Source organism: Chroicocephalus ridibundus, chromosome 7, assembly GCF_963924245.1.
Source record: "Chroicocephalus ridibundus chromosome 7, bChrRid1.1, whole genome shotgun sequence".
In the NCBI taxonomy this organism is placed as follows: Eukaryota; Metazoa; Chordata; class Aves; order Charadriiformes; family Laridae; genus Chroicocephalus; species Chroicocephalus ridibundus.
Genome location: NC_086290.1, coordinates 22,634,317 through 22,651,444, shown reverse-complemented (window position 1 = coordinate 22,651,444; position 17,128 = coordinate 22,634,317). Strand labels below are relative to the sequence as shown.

The window sequence follows — 17,128 nt, the reverse complement described above, 5'->3', positions numbered from 1 at the left end:
GCAGGCTCAAGGAGCAAATGGTGTTTTGCAGTACTCGATGAACTATATCTGATCACTGTACTTGTTCAGTAGTGTATGGAACAAAAGCAAAGGTAATAGTATAGACATTGTTAAATTAAAGAAAAAACGTGACTGACCCTTTTGTCATGTGGTGGCAATTTCTTAGCCCTCTTGCCTCAGTAGTTTTGGTAAAACCAATTTTTGATTAAGAGGTTTGTCTGCATTGGTCTGTTTCACATAAGCTTCGCAAAAGCAGCCTGAATTTATACGCTTTTGGAGACTCAGTTGAGATTCGTTTTGTGTGCACCCAAAATTTACAATTTACTAGTTTAGGTGCAAGCCTTACGTTGTGTGACTTACGGAGCAGCAGTATTTGCTCTGCAATGTTTGGTCTTCAGTGACACGCAGGACATGCACAGGCATTGTGCATGATCAGCTCCAGTTTTCAGAAGGTGTGATGCATATGTTCATTGCCAACTGCTCCGAAGGACGGGCAGAAGTTGCGATGAGGACTTCTCAACTCTCGTCGTAAAGCCCCCTTCCTGGTGGGTCTTCCTCAAGTATTGCTTACAGGATATCCTTGACGGTACCTGCTCAGCAGGGACCTCTGTCCACCCTCCCAAGTTGGTCAGTGTGTGGATCCCACACCCCTGCTCACCCATTTACAGACCGGTGGGTGTAGTTTGGTGGCATCCTGCGGATGGTGTAGGTACCTCTATTGTATTTCATCTCCTGAATGCACCTTTCCTAAATCTCCTGAAAGAGCTCTTCAGGAAACTTTTATTCTAAGTCTCAATTTTTTCCGATTATTTCAAGAAAATGGAAAATGGTAGGGTTATTTTTATTATTTACTTATTCACTTAATTACTGGTTATCAGCCATGGTGACCAGGCTGACATAAACCAAGCGTAAAAATACAACAGCTTCAGAAAGTTCAATATGATTGATATTTCAAAATGTTTGTTTATTTATTAAATGAGGAATTGATTATAGTAAGCAAACTGAATTTTGCTGTGTCATTCAGACCTCACACGTCTCACGCTCTTAGTGCTGGGCCCAGAGGTGCCATGAGACTTGGGCCAAGCGAGCCAGTCCTGCGCTCGGGCACCTGAGGTTGCCTTAGCTTTGTTTATTAGATTGTGTTTCAAGCACAGCAAGAAATGCATCTTGCTGCAATGCTTTTGTTCAATTTATACAAATTCATTAGATTTTATAAAGCGTGGGACCTAGCTTGACCTCAGAGTAGATTTGAAATAGGCTCTGAGAGTTACGTTAAAGTAAAAATGGGATCTTTACTTATTAGAAAGAAGAAAATCCCCTGTTCGTTTGTTCTCTCCTGGTGAGACAACTGAGACATCTTAAAGGTAGAGTTTTGCCACCCCTGTAATGTCTGCAGGATTAAAAGCGATGTGCTCCTTAACTTTTCCATGGCACGCACAACCCAGACCCGTGGCCCCGGCTGCTGCTCACGAGCACCCAGCACTGTCTTGCTGCACGTGCAGAGGAGGAGTTGCACATGGGTGGCAGCAGTTGCCATGATCTGCAAGCATGGTACTGCAGTCGTTATATACAGTGCATCTCTGCAGCGTTGGGGAATAAATCCTGCCCTAGGCAGCCCTGGCAGACAGCTGGTCTTGCTTCACACTTGGGTTAGACTTTTGGTGGCTTTGCTTCTACATCAGTAGAGATGAAGCCTTATTTCAGAGGTGTCACACAATTGAACATCTGAGCAAAATGGTCCACATCCTCTCTTGAGCCACGCAGTTTGCCGTTTCTGGGCACTGTAAGTAGCAATGGGCATGTGAAGTGGGGAGGCAGCTGCAGCCCAGACGAATTTATGCTGAAAGACTGCCAGTTTTGGCTTTCTGTGGAGGATGAGGAGGAGCGGGCTGACTTTGTCTAGCTCGGATGCCCACAGCATCAGTGCCGCTGCCTGTGCTAGTCACGCTGCGCCTGGTGTAGTCTGTAAGAAAGAGGAAATAGATTGGTAGCTTTTAATGAAACACGCTCGACAGCTACTGAAATGTAGGGAAGGCATCCTGCCATCTCATACCACTGCTCTGACCTAACTCCATTTTTATGAGGGAAAGTGCAAAAGCACACTGTAGGCACTTCTAAATGAGCACAACCTCTCTGAATAAGGCTGCAGTCCAAAATTGTTAGCTGAATTCTAACTGTGTGCTGAAAGATGACCACAGTTCATAGTTTCACACCTGTTTTGAAATGATATAAGCAACACGCACCTCAATTTTTACAACAGCGGAGTGAAAGGGAATTCATTGGAGAGTTACAACTGGCAAAACCTCGCAGTATCTGCTCTTTCCTACACTCGGCTTGTCCTGCTACTGAGTGGGCTCTGAGAGCAGCAGATTCTTGTGGAGGAGGAGAGCAACTTTTTTTTCCATTTCATAATTATTTGCAGGTTACTAATTAGTTCATTGGTTTGTCCTGTAAGCAAGACCAGGTCTTTCTGAGGTGGATGTGGTAAGGCGCTCATGTTACTGTCCCCACCGACCCTGGCCACAGACCCCTCTGTGATCCCCTCTGCTGGGGAGGCTGGTTTCCCGCAGCCCCAGTATGCACACTTGCCCTGCTAGGAAGGACAGAAGGAGAGAACACTTTAGCCAGGATGAACATGAGGTGTTGTGGTGCTGCCTTGAGCCACTCAGTGCTTGGCGTGATTCCCCCCCAGCCTGGGCCACGCAGCAACCTAACATAAGTCAGGCATGAATTGCGAAGGGCAATGGACCAGAACATTATGGCAACCCCTTAGTGCAGCTGGCTCCCACATCCCCTGTCGCTTGGAAATGGAAATGATAATCGATCACCCCCTGATGGTACGTGTATCTTGGCCCAAAGGGCATGATACCGGAACGTCAAGATCTAGCGAGTTCTGGGCCTGCGCAACTGGTGGAAAGTACCGGATGGAAAAATACCTGATGAAAGTCAGTTATCTCAGACCCTATAAATAACAACTCTACTGAGACCCTTCGAACTCTCCTGGATCGCAGCAGGCCGTGATGCCCCTCAGGCTTAAAGGGCCAGGGTGAGCCAACCTTCTCAAGGCTCCGTTATCACCCACTGAGTAATGCTGATGCATCGTGAGTATTTACTTTAAACTCAAGAAGGGGGAAATTTTAACTATAGGTTAGTCTTTCTCTTCTACCTCTCTACCTATCTATGCGTCTGAATATACGCATTAGCATTCACGAGTGTGGGTGTATGTATAGTTTACTGGACCCTAATGTTTCTCTGTGTGTGTAGTCGAAAAAGGCACCCGTCAGCTCACTGGAGTCGCCCGCTGCAAAGGGACTTTGGTCCTAGCAGTTGAAGACTCGGGTGGTGCGTGTGCGGCTCCTTCAATGGTGTGTGTTTGTATGTTTTGTGTTTACAAATACGTACACACATATGTTTTGATTTAGGATGCTCTCTAGTAAGTTAGTGTGAATCTTGTCATTCTCAAATCTGTAAATAAGTCGCTGTTTTAGTTATAACGTATTACACCAAATCACCTTGTTAATCCCTAAATTGGTTAATGATTAAGTCCTGCTAAAATTCCACCTTTTGATCTATCTCCAACCATTAGTAAGTCTTAAATTGTTGCTAAATCATAACCGTGTGAAATATTTTAATCTGCATCAGATGCGCATGGCGACGTCTCTGTGACTTGCTGAAAAATCTGCAGGAGAATGTCCTCAGAATAAAAAATGCACTTGTAAGACTGCTTAGCAATGTGATTTCAGTAGCTCTACCGTATCGCTTACTCTCCAGTAAAAACAAAAATCAAGAGTTAGTATTTACTGTTGTCATCAAACATTGCTTTCCTTTCAGGTATCAGCAATGCAGAAGCCCGTCAACCAGGGAAAGCACCAAACTTCAGCGTGAACTGGACAGTAGGAGACACTGGTCTTGAAGTTATTAATGCTACAACTGGCAAAGATGAAATGGGTCGTGCATCTCGCCTTTGTAAGCATGCTTTTTACAGCCGCTGGATGCGTATTCATGCAAAGGTATATCTTCCAGAGTGCTAGCTTTTCCACTTCTTAATTCTCAATGAAATATCTGTGTGTGCTGCTTTCTTTATTCAGAAGCCCCTTTCTGAGCCTGTTTTAAGCTGAGCCTGACGTTAGCTACTGCTCCATGTAGTAACGGAAAAGCTACGCGTTTGTTTAGCTTATTCTTTAATTTGATGATGACTGATCCAAAATGCATGCCAGGATCTAAGAATCCTTGGTTTATAGCTAATTAAACAAAGGGTGCTATCTTTTTTGAGCTTGCCTTCTCATTTTAATTTATTTGGAAGGATAATTTGGAAGGATAAATTCCAGTTTCACTGCAATTGAACCTACTGAGGTTTCACTCTGTCCTCTCAGAAAGAAAAGCTGCAAGAAAGTTTGTCAGTGTCTAGATTTGTCCCACTGAGGGAAGCTGATGATCCAGACGAAGCAAAAGGCAGGCTGGGGGGGGTGAGACTAGTCCCGGGAGCGCCTCTGCCGGGATGGGGCCTGGCGCTGCCGAAGGGCTGGCTTTGCAAGGGGAACCATGGCAGTTGGGAGTGGTGAGGCTGGGCACACGGCTGCGGTGGCTAGAAGGAGCAGTACTGTGTGCTCATCTGCCTTTGCCTGAACATTTGGTTCAGTAGTTAATTACCTTGTTTTAAGAATCGTTGTTTTGATAACTCAGTCACTTTCAAACTGTTCGGCTTAATAGTTTCTTGTCTCTCTTCTCATCTTTAATCCACACAGCTTTCTTCCAGCTTGCGCTCAAAGATCCTCAAGCCTAACCTGTACCACGAAACCAAGCAAGGAGCCACTGAGTATCAAACTGCCAAAGAGTGTTTGTTTAAAGCATTCCTGAAGGCAGGACTTGGAGCCTGGGTGGAGAAGCCAATAGAACAGGATCAGTTTTCTCTCACCGTCTAATTCACAGAATACACATCACTTTGGAAAGGGGGTTGTTCTGGAAATTCCTGGTGTCCAGCATTGCTTTCTGGCATCTCCACGGCTGTCAAAGCATCTTTTTACTGTTTGGAGTTGGGTTTTTTCCTCTATTTTTTTGAAACGTCACAGTCACTGTTTCTGTTCTGTCTAAGTATTGAACCTCAATGATGATCTGACTCATAATTGTATATTTTGTTATGGGAAAGTAATTTCTGGTGTATTTCTAGAAATACTTTTACTGTAGAAAACTTGCAGTAAGGCTATCCTTACAGTATACGACGACTCATTTTTTCTGGGTTAAAATAATTCCTTTTTTTATTTCAATGTCATCAAGTGCATGAAGAAATTCAAGTTTCTCTAGGTTTTACACCACACTTTTAGGAAGTAGCTTAATATTTTTAAAAGAAAATAGGTGACAAAGCTGATTCTACTCCTCTGTTAACTTGTTTTTGAACTGCAGATATTTCTAGCATACAGACCACAGAGCCAGAATGGAGTCTGGACAGCTAGTTTTTCCCCACTTCCTTGCTCTTTAAAACCAGCTGCTGAAAAATTCCTGTCTTTGATGTATGTATTTATTAGTCTGTGACCCAGTTTTTAACATGCAGCTTTTTATTCTGTTTTTAAAAATACATTTACCTCCCATTTACACACATTGTGAAGTCTTTGGTTTTTTTACCATTGTAAACTGGAAACGGCAAAATAATTATTTGTAAGTTAAGAAATTTAGTCTATAACATGCAGGAACCTGTTTAGAAGTAGGTGATTTGTATATCCCAAGAACTCATCACACTACAATTGTAACCGTAACAGTAATATGACAACTGCAAAAAAAAAAATTGCTCGTTTTAAGGGCACTAAGCCTGAATTGCTAAAAACAGTCACTTGTTGGGTGTTAGTTGCTCTCCTCTCGAGGAAATGAAAAGCTCTTGTACAGACAAAAAGTTGTAAAACTTCTTCCCTTGGAGTTATATCTGCTCTCACCCAAGTTGTTTTGTGTCTGAGATTTCATTGCCTTTTTGGTTTTACATGTCCGATGGTCTTCATGCAGCTAATTCGGTAAGTTGCTCTCAAACATGCTTTCATGTGCTTTGACGATTATTTAGAAAGGTGGTTTTCCTAAAGGTGTAGATACTTCTGCTTTATGTAAAAATGTAAGATAGAAGGGAAGTATTGTGAGATCAGTTTGATTAACTGGTGTATAGAAGGCACTTTTAAAAACACTTTTTAGTACCTAACGTTTAGGAGCAGATGAGACAACGTCCAGTATCACTTCTCTGCTCACATGGCATGTGTCCAAACACATCCCTCGGCTCTTGTCCATCCAGTATCACTTGTGCTTTCCAAAGAGCATCTCAGAGATCCTCTGTGTTCCCTTTGCAAATGATGAAGGTGATGTTTTGTGACATGGGAGTTTTCCTGACAAATACAAATTGGTGCACCACCGTTCCAGCTGTTGGTTCCTGTCCCTCTGCTCCACTGCCCCTCACCTGTGCCATACAGAACATCAGGTCAGCAGGCTGGTCCATGCTTTGAAGTCAAGTCAAGGGTTACTTTTAGCCCCGCATTGAGTCAGAGATCTAGTTTACAGTTGTGCCAGTGCATCTGTGGAGGCAGTGGAGTGGAGCATGAAGTCCCTTCAGCCAGCTTCACGGCTGAAGCTGTAACTGGAGTTACCATACCTCAGCACCAGGATCTTTGGCGGGGGTTAGCAAACATCGGGGGTGTCGGAAACTTTGGTGTAAAACCACTTCTGGCCAATGGTGAATACCAAGGAGAGGTGCTGCTTCATTATTGCTCAAGTAGGAACCTGTTTTCAACTTCAAAAAATGATCAAGCCTGAAAATCACTTGTGCATTAGTTGAAACGTCTGGGTTAGTGTCTTGGAAGTAGTGCATTGAGGTGCAAACAATGCATTTTTGGCAGTATTTTGCATAATAGCGAGTACTGCTGTGAGAAGCTGAGGCCTAGTGATCCCCTCGGAAAAGACTGTGATGCTTCCAGAGGTTACTGCCTTTTCAAGACGCCAGAGGAACAAACATTGCAAGCTGCAATAGAGAGGCTGTGTTAATTCAGCTTTGGTGACTTACACCATCCTGTCCGCTTCTCATTAAAACCGAGAGTGCTCCTGTGACCTTTACCGGCCCAACATGGCTTTTGTGGTCGTCATCTGACTGAGGCTTAGACTGACCTATTCTAAAACTAAAAGGAATTTAATTGTATGTGTTCAGATCTGTCTTTGAGATCAACCGTGTCTTGTTCACCTTGCAGAAGTTCTGCCGTGGCTGTAGTTGAGTACGTGTGTACCTTTCTGCAGGATCAAGGGAAAGCTGGTCGCACCGTGTGCGTTTTCTTGAGGTCATTACTGCTATTAGATGAAATACACATTTTTAAGGGGCTCAGTCTACTGATAAATGAAGTCTGTTGAGAATTTACAGCAAGTTATTTTTACACATCTTTCTGAAGTGCTCATTCAAAAGTTGGTGTCTCTCTGGATTTTTTTGACAACTAGGAAAGTGTTAGCTCAAACTATTTTTTTTATGGTCACAAATACGAGCAATATATTTAATTATTATTATAGACATAGTTTTTTAAGCTGTTCAAATGAACGATTAAAATTAAACTGTAAAGGAAATATGTTCGATGCCAAAACCTTTTGATGAAGGAATGGTGTCAGGTTATTTATGAGGAATACGTTTTGTTGTTTCTAATACTGGGATTTTAAAAAGTAAGGAGTTTTCCAGGGTTTTATACAATCCATATCTGTCCTCTGGGAGTCAATAAAATACTGCTTGGCTTCCTTCACTGGCTTGTTCCTTTTAGTGCAGTTAATACACGGAAAGAAGTTGGGAGGCAGAGTTGTGGTTGCTGATGCTCCCATATTCCTCACAATCCACTGTCACCGAGCAAGAATGGATAGTGACGTATGTAATTTTGAGCGATTGCAAAAGATAAGACAGCTCAGCTTCCAGGAGCTGCGGAATGTTGTGGCTGACCTTTCAGCTGGGAGCCGCGCGTCTCCCGGCAGGTTGGGGGGCTGACAGACCTGTCCGAAAAGTGTGGGCTGGGCGGATGGGAGCTGGCCTGCGCGGGGACTTGCAATGCTGCTCTGGGAACTGCTTTCGTTCTTTTAATTATTTTTTTTCCCGTATTTCTGATTGAATATGAGTGTTTGTCTCAGGATCTTCAAAGGACTTAAAATAAAGAGTAACAACTTTAATGCTGATGAATACTTGAAATCTAATTTAAGGTGTTTTTCTCCAGATGAGAGTCTGACTTGAATAAAGTTTGTAGGTTAGTAACGTAGATCATTTTAAATACAGATGTTTGAAATACGTATGTTCTGCAGGATCGTTTTAAGAAAATTTGGGCCTAAAGGTTAACACTTGAAATACCGGTTATGGCTGTACTCAGGAACTGGTAATAACTATAGATTATTTCTTACTGTTTGTGTGTGAAGTGTACTGTGTGTAGGAATTTGTTAGCAACTGTTCTCCCCCGATGTCATGGATGTCCACGTAGCTCTCACACTTGCAGCCCCTGCTTCCCTTCTCTACCTGGTGATGGTAATCGTGAGGCTGCGTACTTAGCAGTGTACAGCAGCGGGGCTTCTGTACGGTTGGCGATTTTGATCTCATCTTAGAGAAATCTTTCCACGACTGGCTACTGCATAGGAAACTCAGGAGTAGATTTTTGTGTGCTACTACTCTGTACCTCCTCTAAATCTAAAATAACTGGCAGCTGAAAGTCTAAGGATCTCAGAGCCAGTGGTGCGTTTCATCAGTCCAGTTCTGTGATGTCCAAGAGTGCCGTCGACACAAGGGGAAAAAACACATTTCATCCTGCTCTCTCAGTGAAAACATGCATGAAATAAAGCTGTTGGTTCAGAGTGCTCGGTAGCATGACGCAGAGCGTGTGTCTCATGGAAGAGTAATGCTGCCTTTTGAAACCAAGCTCTGTTTTAAAAAAAAAAAAAACAAAACCAAAAAATGACCAGGAATTGAGAATCTATTTTAAGAATTGCTTGGTCGTGGTCACCACATAATTGACATTTCTTTTGAAAAATATCAATGGTTTTCTAAATAGCTAAAACTGTTATTGCCATTCCTTAAATTAAGCTTTAATGCTTGTAAGAGTCACGCTTGCAGAGAAGCTGGGCTTTGAATTCTTTGCATTTTTATCATCATAAACTGTCCACTGTGAAAATTATCCCAAAGTTTACTGAAAAGGAAGAAGAGCTGCAATTCAGGTATACAGTCAGAACAAAAATATCTACTGTTATTTAAAACCTAAAACCCCACAGAAATAAAATGTATAAAATATAATTACCCTGTCTCAGACTCGCCATGTGGTTTTTGTTATATTTTTTTTTCTAATACGAAGTGATTTCAGTTGAGTTTAAAAGATTACATCTTCACTTGGCGTGCTCCTATTTGGAGAGGAGTTGGCATTTATCCCAGGGTTACCTAGAGCTGACAGAGGCACAGGTTTTGCCAGGGACATGAGGTGGATTTTGGAACGGACACCAGAGTCGGTGCTATGGGACCGGGAGGGGGCTGGTGCAGGGGGAGGTCCCCGCTGCACCCCCGTGCGGTGGCCTGGGTTTGGTCCCTGTCCTGCTGGTGGCTCAGCGGAGGCCACCGCTGGCTCAGTCTGATGTGCCACGGCTGTGCTACAGCGTCTGACTGAAGCAGCAGGAGGGAGACAGAAATTGAAATTGCTGCTTTCGCTAGTTCCTAAGGCAGAAATGATGGCATGGGAAGGGATTTCTGCTCCCTCCTGCTCTCCCCTGGAGAGGCCCTGGGGAAGGAGATGGAGAGCATGGGCCAAATTGTCTACCTGGCAGCAGGAGCTTCCCAACCACCACCTATCCTAGACGTGTCTCAGCACAAGAGGGCCCCAGCTGTGTGTAAATCTGAGGCTTTTAGGGTGCATGGGCCTTGCTGCCGTTCCTTTATGGAAACAACTGGTCCAGAGCATTTGCAACAATTTTGGATTGACCTCCAAAGAAGAAGGTTGGTGGGTCTCTGAAGCAGGCAGGTTGGATGTTTACAGCCACAGCATGTGTGGTGTTTCATTCCTAGGCAGATGTTTCTCCCCAAAACACACCCAGGTGGATAAAGCTAAGGTCCAGTTTTCCCTAAGTACATCTGCTAGCATCAAGCGCCCTAAGCTATCACAGTGCTGCTGGTAAAACTTCTTTCATTGTTTCTCTTGAGCCGGTTGTGGTAGGAACAATGCAAAGTGATGGGGGGGGGGCTGCAAAAAAATGAGCTGTGACTGAAATCCTGACCGTCAGAGCTGGTGAGGAGCAGATAGAACCTGACTTTCTCCTTGGATCATGTCAACATATGGCGTTTTTCAGAACCTTTGAAGCCAAAGGTCTGTCCTGTTGCCTGCTAAAAAAACGGGCTGTTAATTGTGCCAACATCATTTGCATGTGCAGGAATGAGTTTTATGGGTAGCTGTGTTTTGTTTTCTTCAGTCATTCCAGAAAAGAGGAATTAAGAGCTGTATTTTCTGTCAGTACTGAGGGCAGCCGGCCTCAGCAGGTATAATAATTTAAAGAATTTATGCTCTTTGGTGGGAAAGATCCACAGTCAAGGCCACTGCAGTGTTTTTTATGTTTTTAATATCTTCATCGTTATCATACCAATATCTTTTTTTGTTGTAGTTCGGCTGAGGTGTCTTTTAACAAATTTAAGATCAAATGTGCGTGTGAATATATATTTATACATATATATATATTGCTGTATATTATTTGCATTAAGCAGTTATTCTTCCCCAGTCTTTCTGTGTGATAGTATGAATACACTAGCTTTTACCTACCTGGTGTAAGGATATTAAAGAACGCTCTCAGATACTGTCCTCAGCACTTATTTTCTCCATTCATAATCACAACTTTGAAGACGAAACCTCGCTTTACCTCTGGTTTGTCGCTTTCCTTACAGCACACTTGTTCCTGTCCTGCTGAAGCACAACCCATTGGTCAGTTATTCTAAGTAATGACTGTTTTGCATACTACCTTGCTTTGTTTAATTAATGTTTGTACAGAGATTTGAAAATATAAAGAGCTATATCATTGCTAAGTTTCATCATTGTTTTTGTATATTGATACCACTAGTGGCACCAAAAAAAAAATACCTGAAATGTCACAAAATACTGTGCAGGCCCTTAAAATTTCGGTTTTGATTTTGATTCGATTTTGCTAGCCCTGAAGGGCTAGCAAGGAAACCAGCTGAGGGTATATTTCTGAAGGTGCCAACTTGATCTCTGAGATCACAGTTTTTGCAAAGAGAAAGGGAGGGAGGGATCACACGCTTAGGAATGCACGCGCTGCCGCACAGAGGACGTGGGAGTGCCCAGGGCGTGTGGATTCCTGTAGCTGGAAATAGGGAACTCTGGAGGTGGGAGCTGCCCTCCTCGCCTGTGGGACGCCAGCCCGCTGCCTGGGGGCGGTGGCGTGGGTGATGCGCGGTGGTGCTGCTGGCCGGAGCGTGGGAGAGGGGAGGGCGAGAAAATATGTGACGGGTCTGCAGCTCCAGTGTTAGACACACGGCCTGCGACTGGGTGCGGGGAGGGCTGTATGACTGCTGCTGCTTTTGGAAAATGGTGTTTTGCAGTCATTTCCTCAAGTGGATGCGTCCCTAACTTCTAGGGATGGCGGTCGCCAGGTTTTTCATCAGACTGTGCATACTCCATTGGGTTTGGATCCTGCAGGTGGTCACAGCTTCGAGCCCAGCTGCTGGCTGAGCCCATGGAGTGCCAGCACTGCCACCACCTGGGGTGGGACAGCAAAAGCCCAACTGCCTGGTGCTCACCCTTAGTCAGCACCTGTCCTGGCAAAGCAGGAGAGCACAGTTCTAAATGCTGCTTTTGCATTCTGCTCAAGGGACATCTCTGCAGCAGCATCCAGAAACTGCCAGCAGAGCCCTAGGACATTTCCTTAGCTAACGTGCCCCAGTAGAGGAGTGGAAGATCCTGGCATCCACTCAGTTGACCAGACACATAAATGTCCTCCTAGATCTGTGGCTGCAGTGATGGCTGAGGCAGGACAGGGACATCCTAACTCCTCTGCATGCAGCTTGGCCTCCAGAAGCAGATGCAGAGCTCATGAGCCACTGAGATGTTCCTCTCAAGGCAGGCTTGAGAGGTGGGCCCATGCAAACCTCATGAAGTACAACCAGGCCAAGTGCAAGGTCCTACACCTGGGCTGCGGCAATCCCAGGCACAAATACAGGCTAGGTGGAGAATGGATTGACAGCAACCCTGAGGAGAAGGGCTTGGGGGTGTTGGTTGATGAAAAGCTCAACATGAGCCAGCAATGTGCACTTGCAGCCCAGAAAGCCAACCACATCCTGGGCTGCATCAAAAGAAGCCTGGCCAGCAGGTGGAGGGAGGTGATTCTGCCCCTCTGCTCCGCTCTCATGAGACCCCACCTGGAGTACTGCATCCAGCTCTGGAGCCCCCAATATAAGAAGGATATGGACCTGTTGGAGAGGGTCCAGAGGAGGGCCCTGAAGATGATCAGAGGGCTGGAGCACCTCTCCTATGAAGACAGACTGAGAGAACTGAGGTTGTTCAGCCTGGAGAAGAGAAGGCTCTGGGGAGACCTTATAACAGCTTTCCAGTGCTTAAAGTAGGGCTACAAGAAAGCTGGAGAAGGACTTTGTACAAGGGCATGTAGTGATAGGATGAGAAGTAATGGCTTCAAACTGGAAAAGCGTAGATTTAGATTAGATATCAGGAAGAAGTTTTTCACTGTGAGGGTGGTGAGGCACTGGAACAGGTTGCCCAGAGAAGCTGTGGCTGCCCCATCCCTGGAAGTGTTCAATGCCAGGTGGGATGGGGCTTTGAGCACTCTGTACTAAAGGGAGGTGTCCCTGCCCATGGCAGGTAGTTGGAACTGGGTGATCTTTAAGGTCCCTTCCAACCTAAACCATCCTATGGTTCTCCCTGCATACCTCTCCATGCACTAACCAGCACAAGCTTTGACACCAGAGCCAACTGCCATCTGGGCACTGTTCATCTGACCCTGCATGGAGGAAATTCATTCTTAAAAGGAGACAGGTCCATGTCAGTTCATCTCTACAATCAGTTTGTTGTGGAACTGATATGGATGGTGGCCTTCAGGCTATTTGTTCTCACCTGGCTTGTCAGCTCAGCTCCTGGCTGGGAAAAGGAACAAAATGGGAGATCCCTGCATTGCTGATGCATCATTTTTGGAAAGACCCCTTGTAAGCTCCGTGATCTTCCTTATGAACAACAGGGAAAGCAAAGACCAGGCACATGAAAAGAAAACGCAATCAGCATGAAAATGGTTTCTGAGATGATGGCTTGATGGGTACTGTTGCCAACCGCGTACTATCATCCCCAGCACAACCACAAATTGGATTATGTTGGATTAGTGGGAACTGCTTGGAGGGGGAAACAATGGGGCTGGCAGAGGCACAGCACAACCCATCCACTCTGCTCCTAGCAGTTTGCTCCAAGGCACGGCTTGTTTCTGTTTCACCAAGAAAGGCCATAGCTTTGTGGATGAAGGACATGAATTTTGAGCACCTTTGCCTATTTTCGTGAGCACAAGTGAGCTAGCTGTCTCCAGCATCTGAGCTGCTGTGTAACAAGAGGGCCACATCCCTGCAGCGGATGAGGCCAGTGAGCAGAGAGTGATTCCTCCTGCTAGCATCTGCTTCTGTCCCCTCCACCCTTCCTGCTCAGCCAGCTGCACCATGTCAAGAGGCGCCAGACCCAAGAGCAGCTCCTGGCTAAGACATGTGCCCTGTAGCCTGGCGACACTGGGTGACATTGTCACCTGCTGGGACCACCTTGGCTCAGGGACCTATTGCACCAGACTCAGCAGTAAGTACTTAGAGGAGGGCAGCAGTCTTCTCTGGAGGTGTCTCCTTGTGCAACGAAAGCACAATGGTGGTGGCTGGAGGCAGGAGGCGGAGAAGCCATTCCCTCTGAAGGTGAAGCTAAGTTTACTTGGCTTCCTTGACTTGGAAGTTGCTGCCTTGTGGCAAATCCCTTCGTGAGGCACATATGGGAAGGTTATGGGACAGATGAGTCAGTAGCTTTTTAACTCCATCCCAGCCAAACCCAGTACAATCTCCACCTCTTATTCCATACTATTTGCATCATGCTCATATCCTACAGTATTCAATGCATTTTCATCAACCACCACTGCCCACTTCCCCATCCTTTGTCATATACACAGTTATCATTTCCTTAGCCATAGAAGGCCATACCTTAGCCCATGACTTGAGCTTCATCTGTTGCAATGGCCATTCAGAAGAGTGTATTGTGTTGCATTGTTGGGTGCTGAAACCGGCTCAGGTTGGATCACTGCTGCTTTTGCCTTGTTCCTTACGAGGTTCAGCCTCTATTGGTTCAGGTGACTCCTGCTGTAGTACGTTTAACATATAGCAATGGCATCATATGACTGTGGCATCATACAACTCAAATAGTAATCAGCACATTCTTGCTCTGGAGACAGGTCAAAGGTGAAGAGGGTACATCCATGGGCAAACTCCTCCCTGTCAGCCAACAGGCTGCATGATCTTTCATACAGCTGCTGATCATCTGAAGGAGCTGGGTGTATTCTCTCACATGGCAGCCATTCTCAAAATCAGGCTGTAGTGATTTTGCTTGTTTCTTCACCACCCACTTACAAGGCCACAAATTTATATAATAATGTTTGAAGTTCATAGAATTGTAGGATATCCTGAGTTGGAAGGGACACACAAAGCTCATCAAGTCCAACTCCTGACTCCACAGAGGGCAACCTGAAAGTTAAACCAGATATCTAAGAGTATCGTTCAAACATTTCTTGAACACCAACAGGCCATGACCACTTCCCTGGGGAGTGTGTTCCAGTGCTCGACCATCCTCTCAGTGAAGAATTTTTCCCTAATATCCAGTCTGAACTTCCCCCAATGCACCTTTAAGCCATTCCCTTGTGTCCTATCACTGGACACTGGAGAAAAGAGAACAGCACTCTCATTCAATTTCGTTCCCCACTATACAAAAAAGATGTGGACAGGCTGGAGAAGGTCCAGAGAAGGGCCACAGAGATGACCAAAGGCCTGGGAAGCCTGCCATGTAAGGAAAGGCTGAGAGAATTGGGTATGTTCAGACATGAAAATAGAAGGCTTAGGAGAGACCTTAACATCATGTTCCAGTATTCAAAGGGTCCCACAAAGAAGATGGAGACTCCCTTTTTACAAGGAGTCACATGGAAAAGATGAAGGGTAATGGGTACAAGTTACTCCTGGGGAGGAGGAAAGACGCTGGTCAGGGAGCTGCATTTCCCGCCCCGGCTGGGGAGGGCTTTGCTCCCTGCACAGATGAGGGGTGGCGTGGGCAGAGCAGAGAGATATCTCGGGGGCCCAGGGTCTTTCCTCCTCCCCGCCAGTCCCTGCTGACACCCTGTTGACCTCACTCACCCTCGCAGATGACCTGGAGCTTCCCCTGCTGTCCCCTCATGTGTTGCCCAGCAAGACCTACGTTGGAAAAGACCTTTAAGATCATCAAGTCCAACCATTAACCTAAGCGCTGCCAAGTCCACCACTAAACCATGTCCCTAAGCACCACATATACACATCATTTAAATAACTTCAGGGATGGTGACTCAATCACTTCCCTGGGCAGCCTGGTCCAATGCTTGACAACCCATTCAGTGAAGAATTTTTCCGAATACCCAGTCTAAACCGCCGCTGGCATAACTTGAGACTGTTTCCTCTTATCCTATTTTATCCTATTGCTTGTTACTTGGGAGAAGAGACCGACCCCCACCTCTCTACACCCTCCTGTCAGGTAGTTGTAGAGAGCGAGAAGGTCTCCCCTCAGCCTCCTTTTCTCCAGGCTAAATAATCCCAGTTCCCTCAGCTGCTCCTTATAAGACTTGTGCTCCAGACCCCCCACCAGCTTCGTTGCCCTTTTTTGGACCTACTCCAGCACCTCAATGTCTTTCTCGTAGGGAGGGGCCCAAAACTGGGCACAGTACTCGAGGTGTGGCCTCACCAGTGCCAAGTACAGGGGGACGATCACTTCCCTGGTCCTGCTCGCCACACTATTTCTGGAGATCTGGCTCTGGAGCTGATCACAGACTGGTCTACTCTCTTTACGTTGTGACAGAAAGGCTATGCTGGCAGCCAGGGAGCTCAATGGCCAAGAAAGGACATACCGAATAAAAAAAACCAAGACAGCAGGCTCCTATGATGGCTGTGCAAAGGGCACCATCACAGCTGTGCTTTGGGTTTTGCTCCCTCTTTAAAACTTCCTCTGCAGAAAGGATTTAGAGCAGGCACAAAACATGTGACACTTGTCCTAGGTGGTGGAAAGAAAACCCATCAAAATACTCTCTGTGGGTATTCTTGCATCTCAGAGAACTTTTGCTCTTCTTATTTCCACATTGATGAATGTCTCTTCTTCCACTGTAAGCTGAGACAGACAGAACTGATCCTGCAAGTCCATCTACTCTAGAAATAGAATGTAATAACATTACTGCCAAGGATACAAGTCTTCTAAGCTTTCCTGTGCCATAGGATAATGAGGTCTACACTGTTCAATTCCTTGTTCTACAACCCAGAAAGCAGCAGTGGTAGCATACCAGCAAATACAGAATTACAGGCCAATACATGTTTTGGCAGAGATTGCTAGATGAAAAGCACTGTGGTCATGTACACGTGCATCATTGTGCATGTATTTTCATACATACGTATGGTTGTAAATATATATCACTGTAAACAGAAGGGAGAATCATGTCTCAAGATCTTATGGACTTAAGAAACAAGAAGGAAATCCCACTCTTTCATCCACTGCCGTTTCCTTTCCAGCTTTTTATTGTGGTGACAAGAATTCAAGAGGGAGGGGATGTTGTTGGAAACCCTTGACCATGGCAGCTGTCACCCTGCTCTCATTTCTCTAATCCACGTTTTCTATTTGAGCCAGAAAGGTGGAAGTTACTTCTCTGCCTACTTGCGTGTGGGCTTGTTCTCTGCTGCCTTTGACTCTTTCAGTGAGGCTGAAACAGCACAGCCAAAAGACGCACTGCTCCTCTCCAGGCCTTGTCCCAGGGAGAAGCTCCCCTGTGGCAGGTTGTGCCTGTAGCTTCCTGCCTTCCCTGTGACCCCTTTTATGTAGGTGTCCTGGTTTGAGGCGGTGAAAGACAACAGTTAGATCTC

At 45.5% G+C, this 17,128-nt stretch overlaps 1 protein-coding gene across 1 annotated transcript in view; it reads left to right on the top strand.

Moving 5' to 3' along the window:
• The window catches only part of ADARB1 (adenosine deaminase RNA specific B1), a 90,440-nt gene extending 79,416 nt beyond the window's left edge, over positions 1–11,024 (top strand). The window contains exons 10-11 of the mRNA XM_063340446.1: positions 3,832–4,010; positions 4,746–11,024. Coding sequence (XP_063196516.1) covers positions 3,832–4,010; positions 4,746–4,922 — 356 coding nt within the window. The 3' untranslated portion in view covers positions 4,923–11,024. The remainder of the gene's footprint in view (positions 1–3,831; positions 4,011–4,745) is intronic.
• The last annotated feature ends 6,104 nt before the right edge of the window (positions 11,025–17,128 follow it).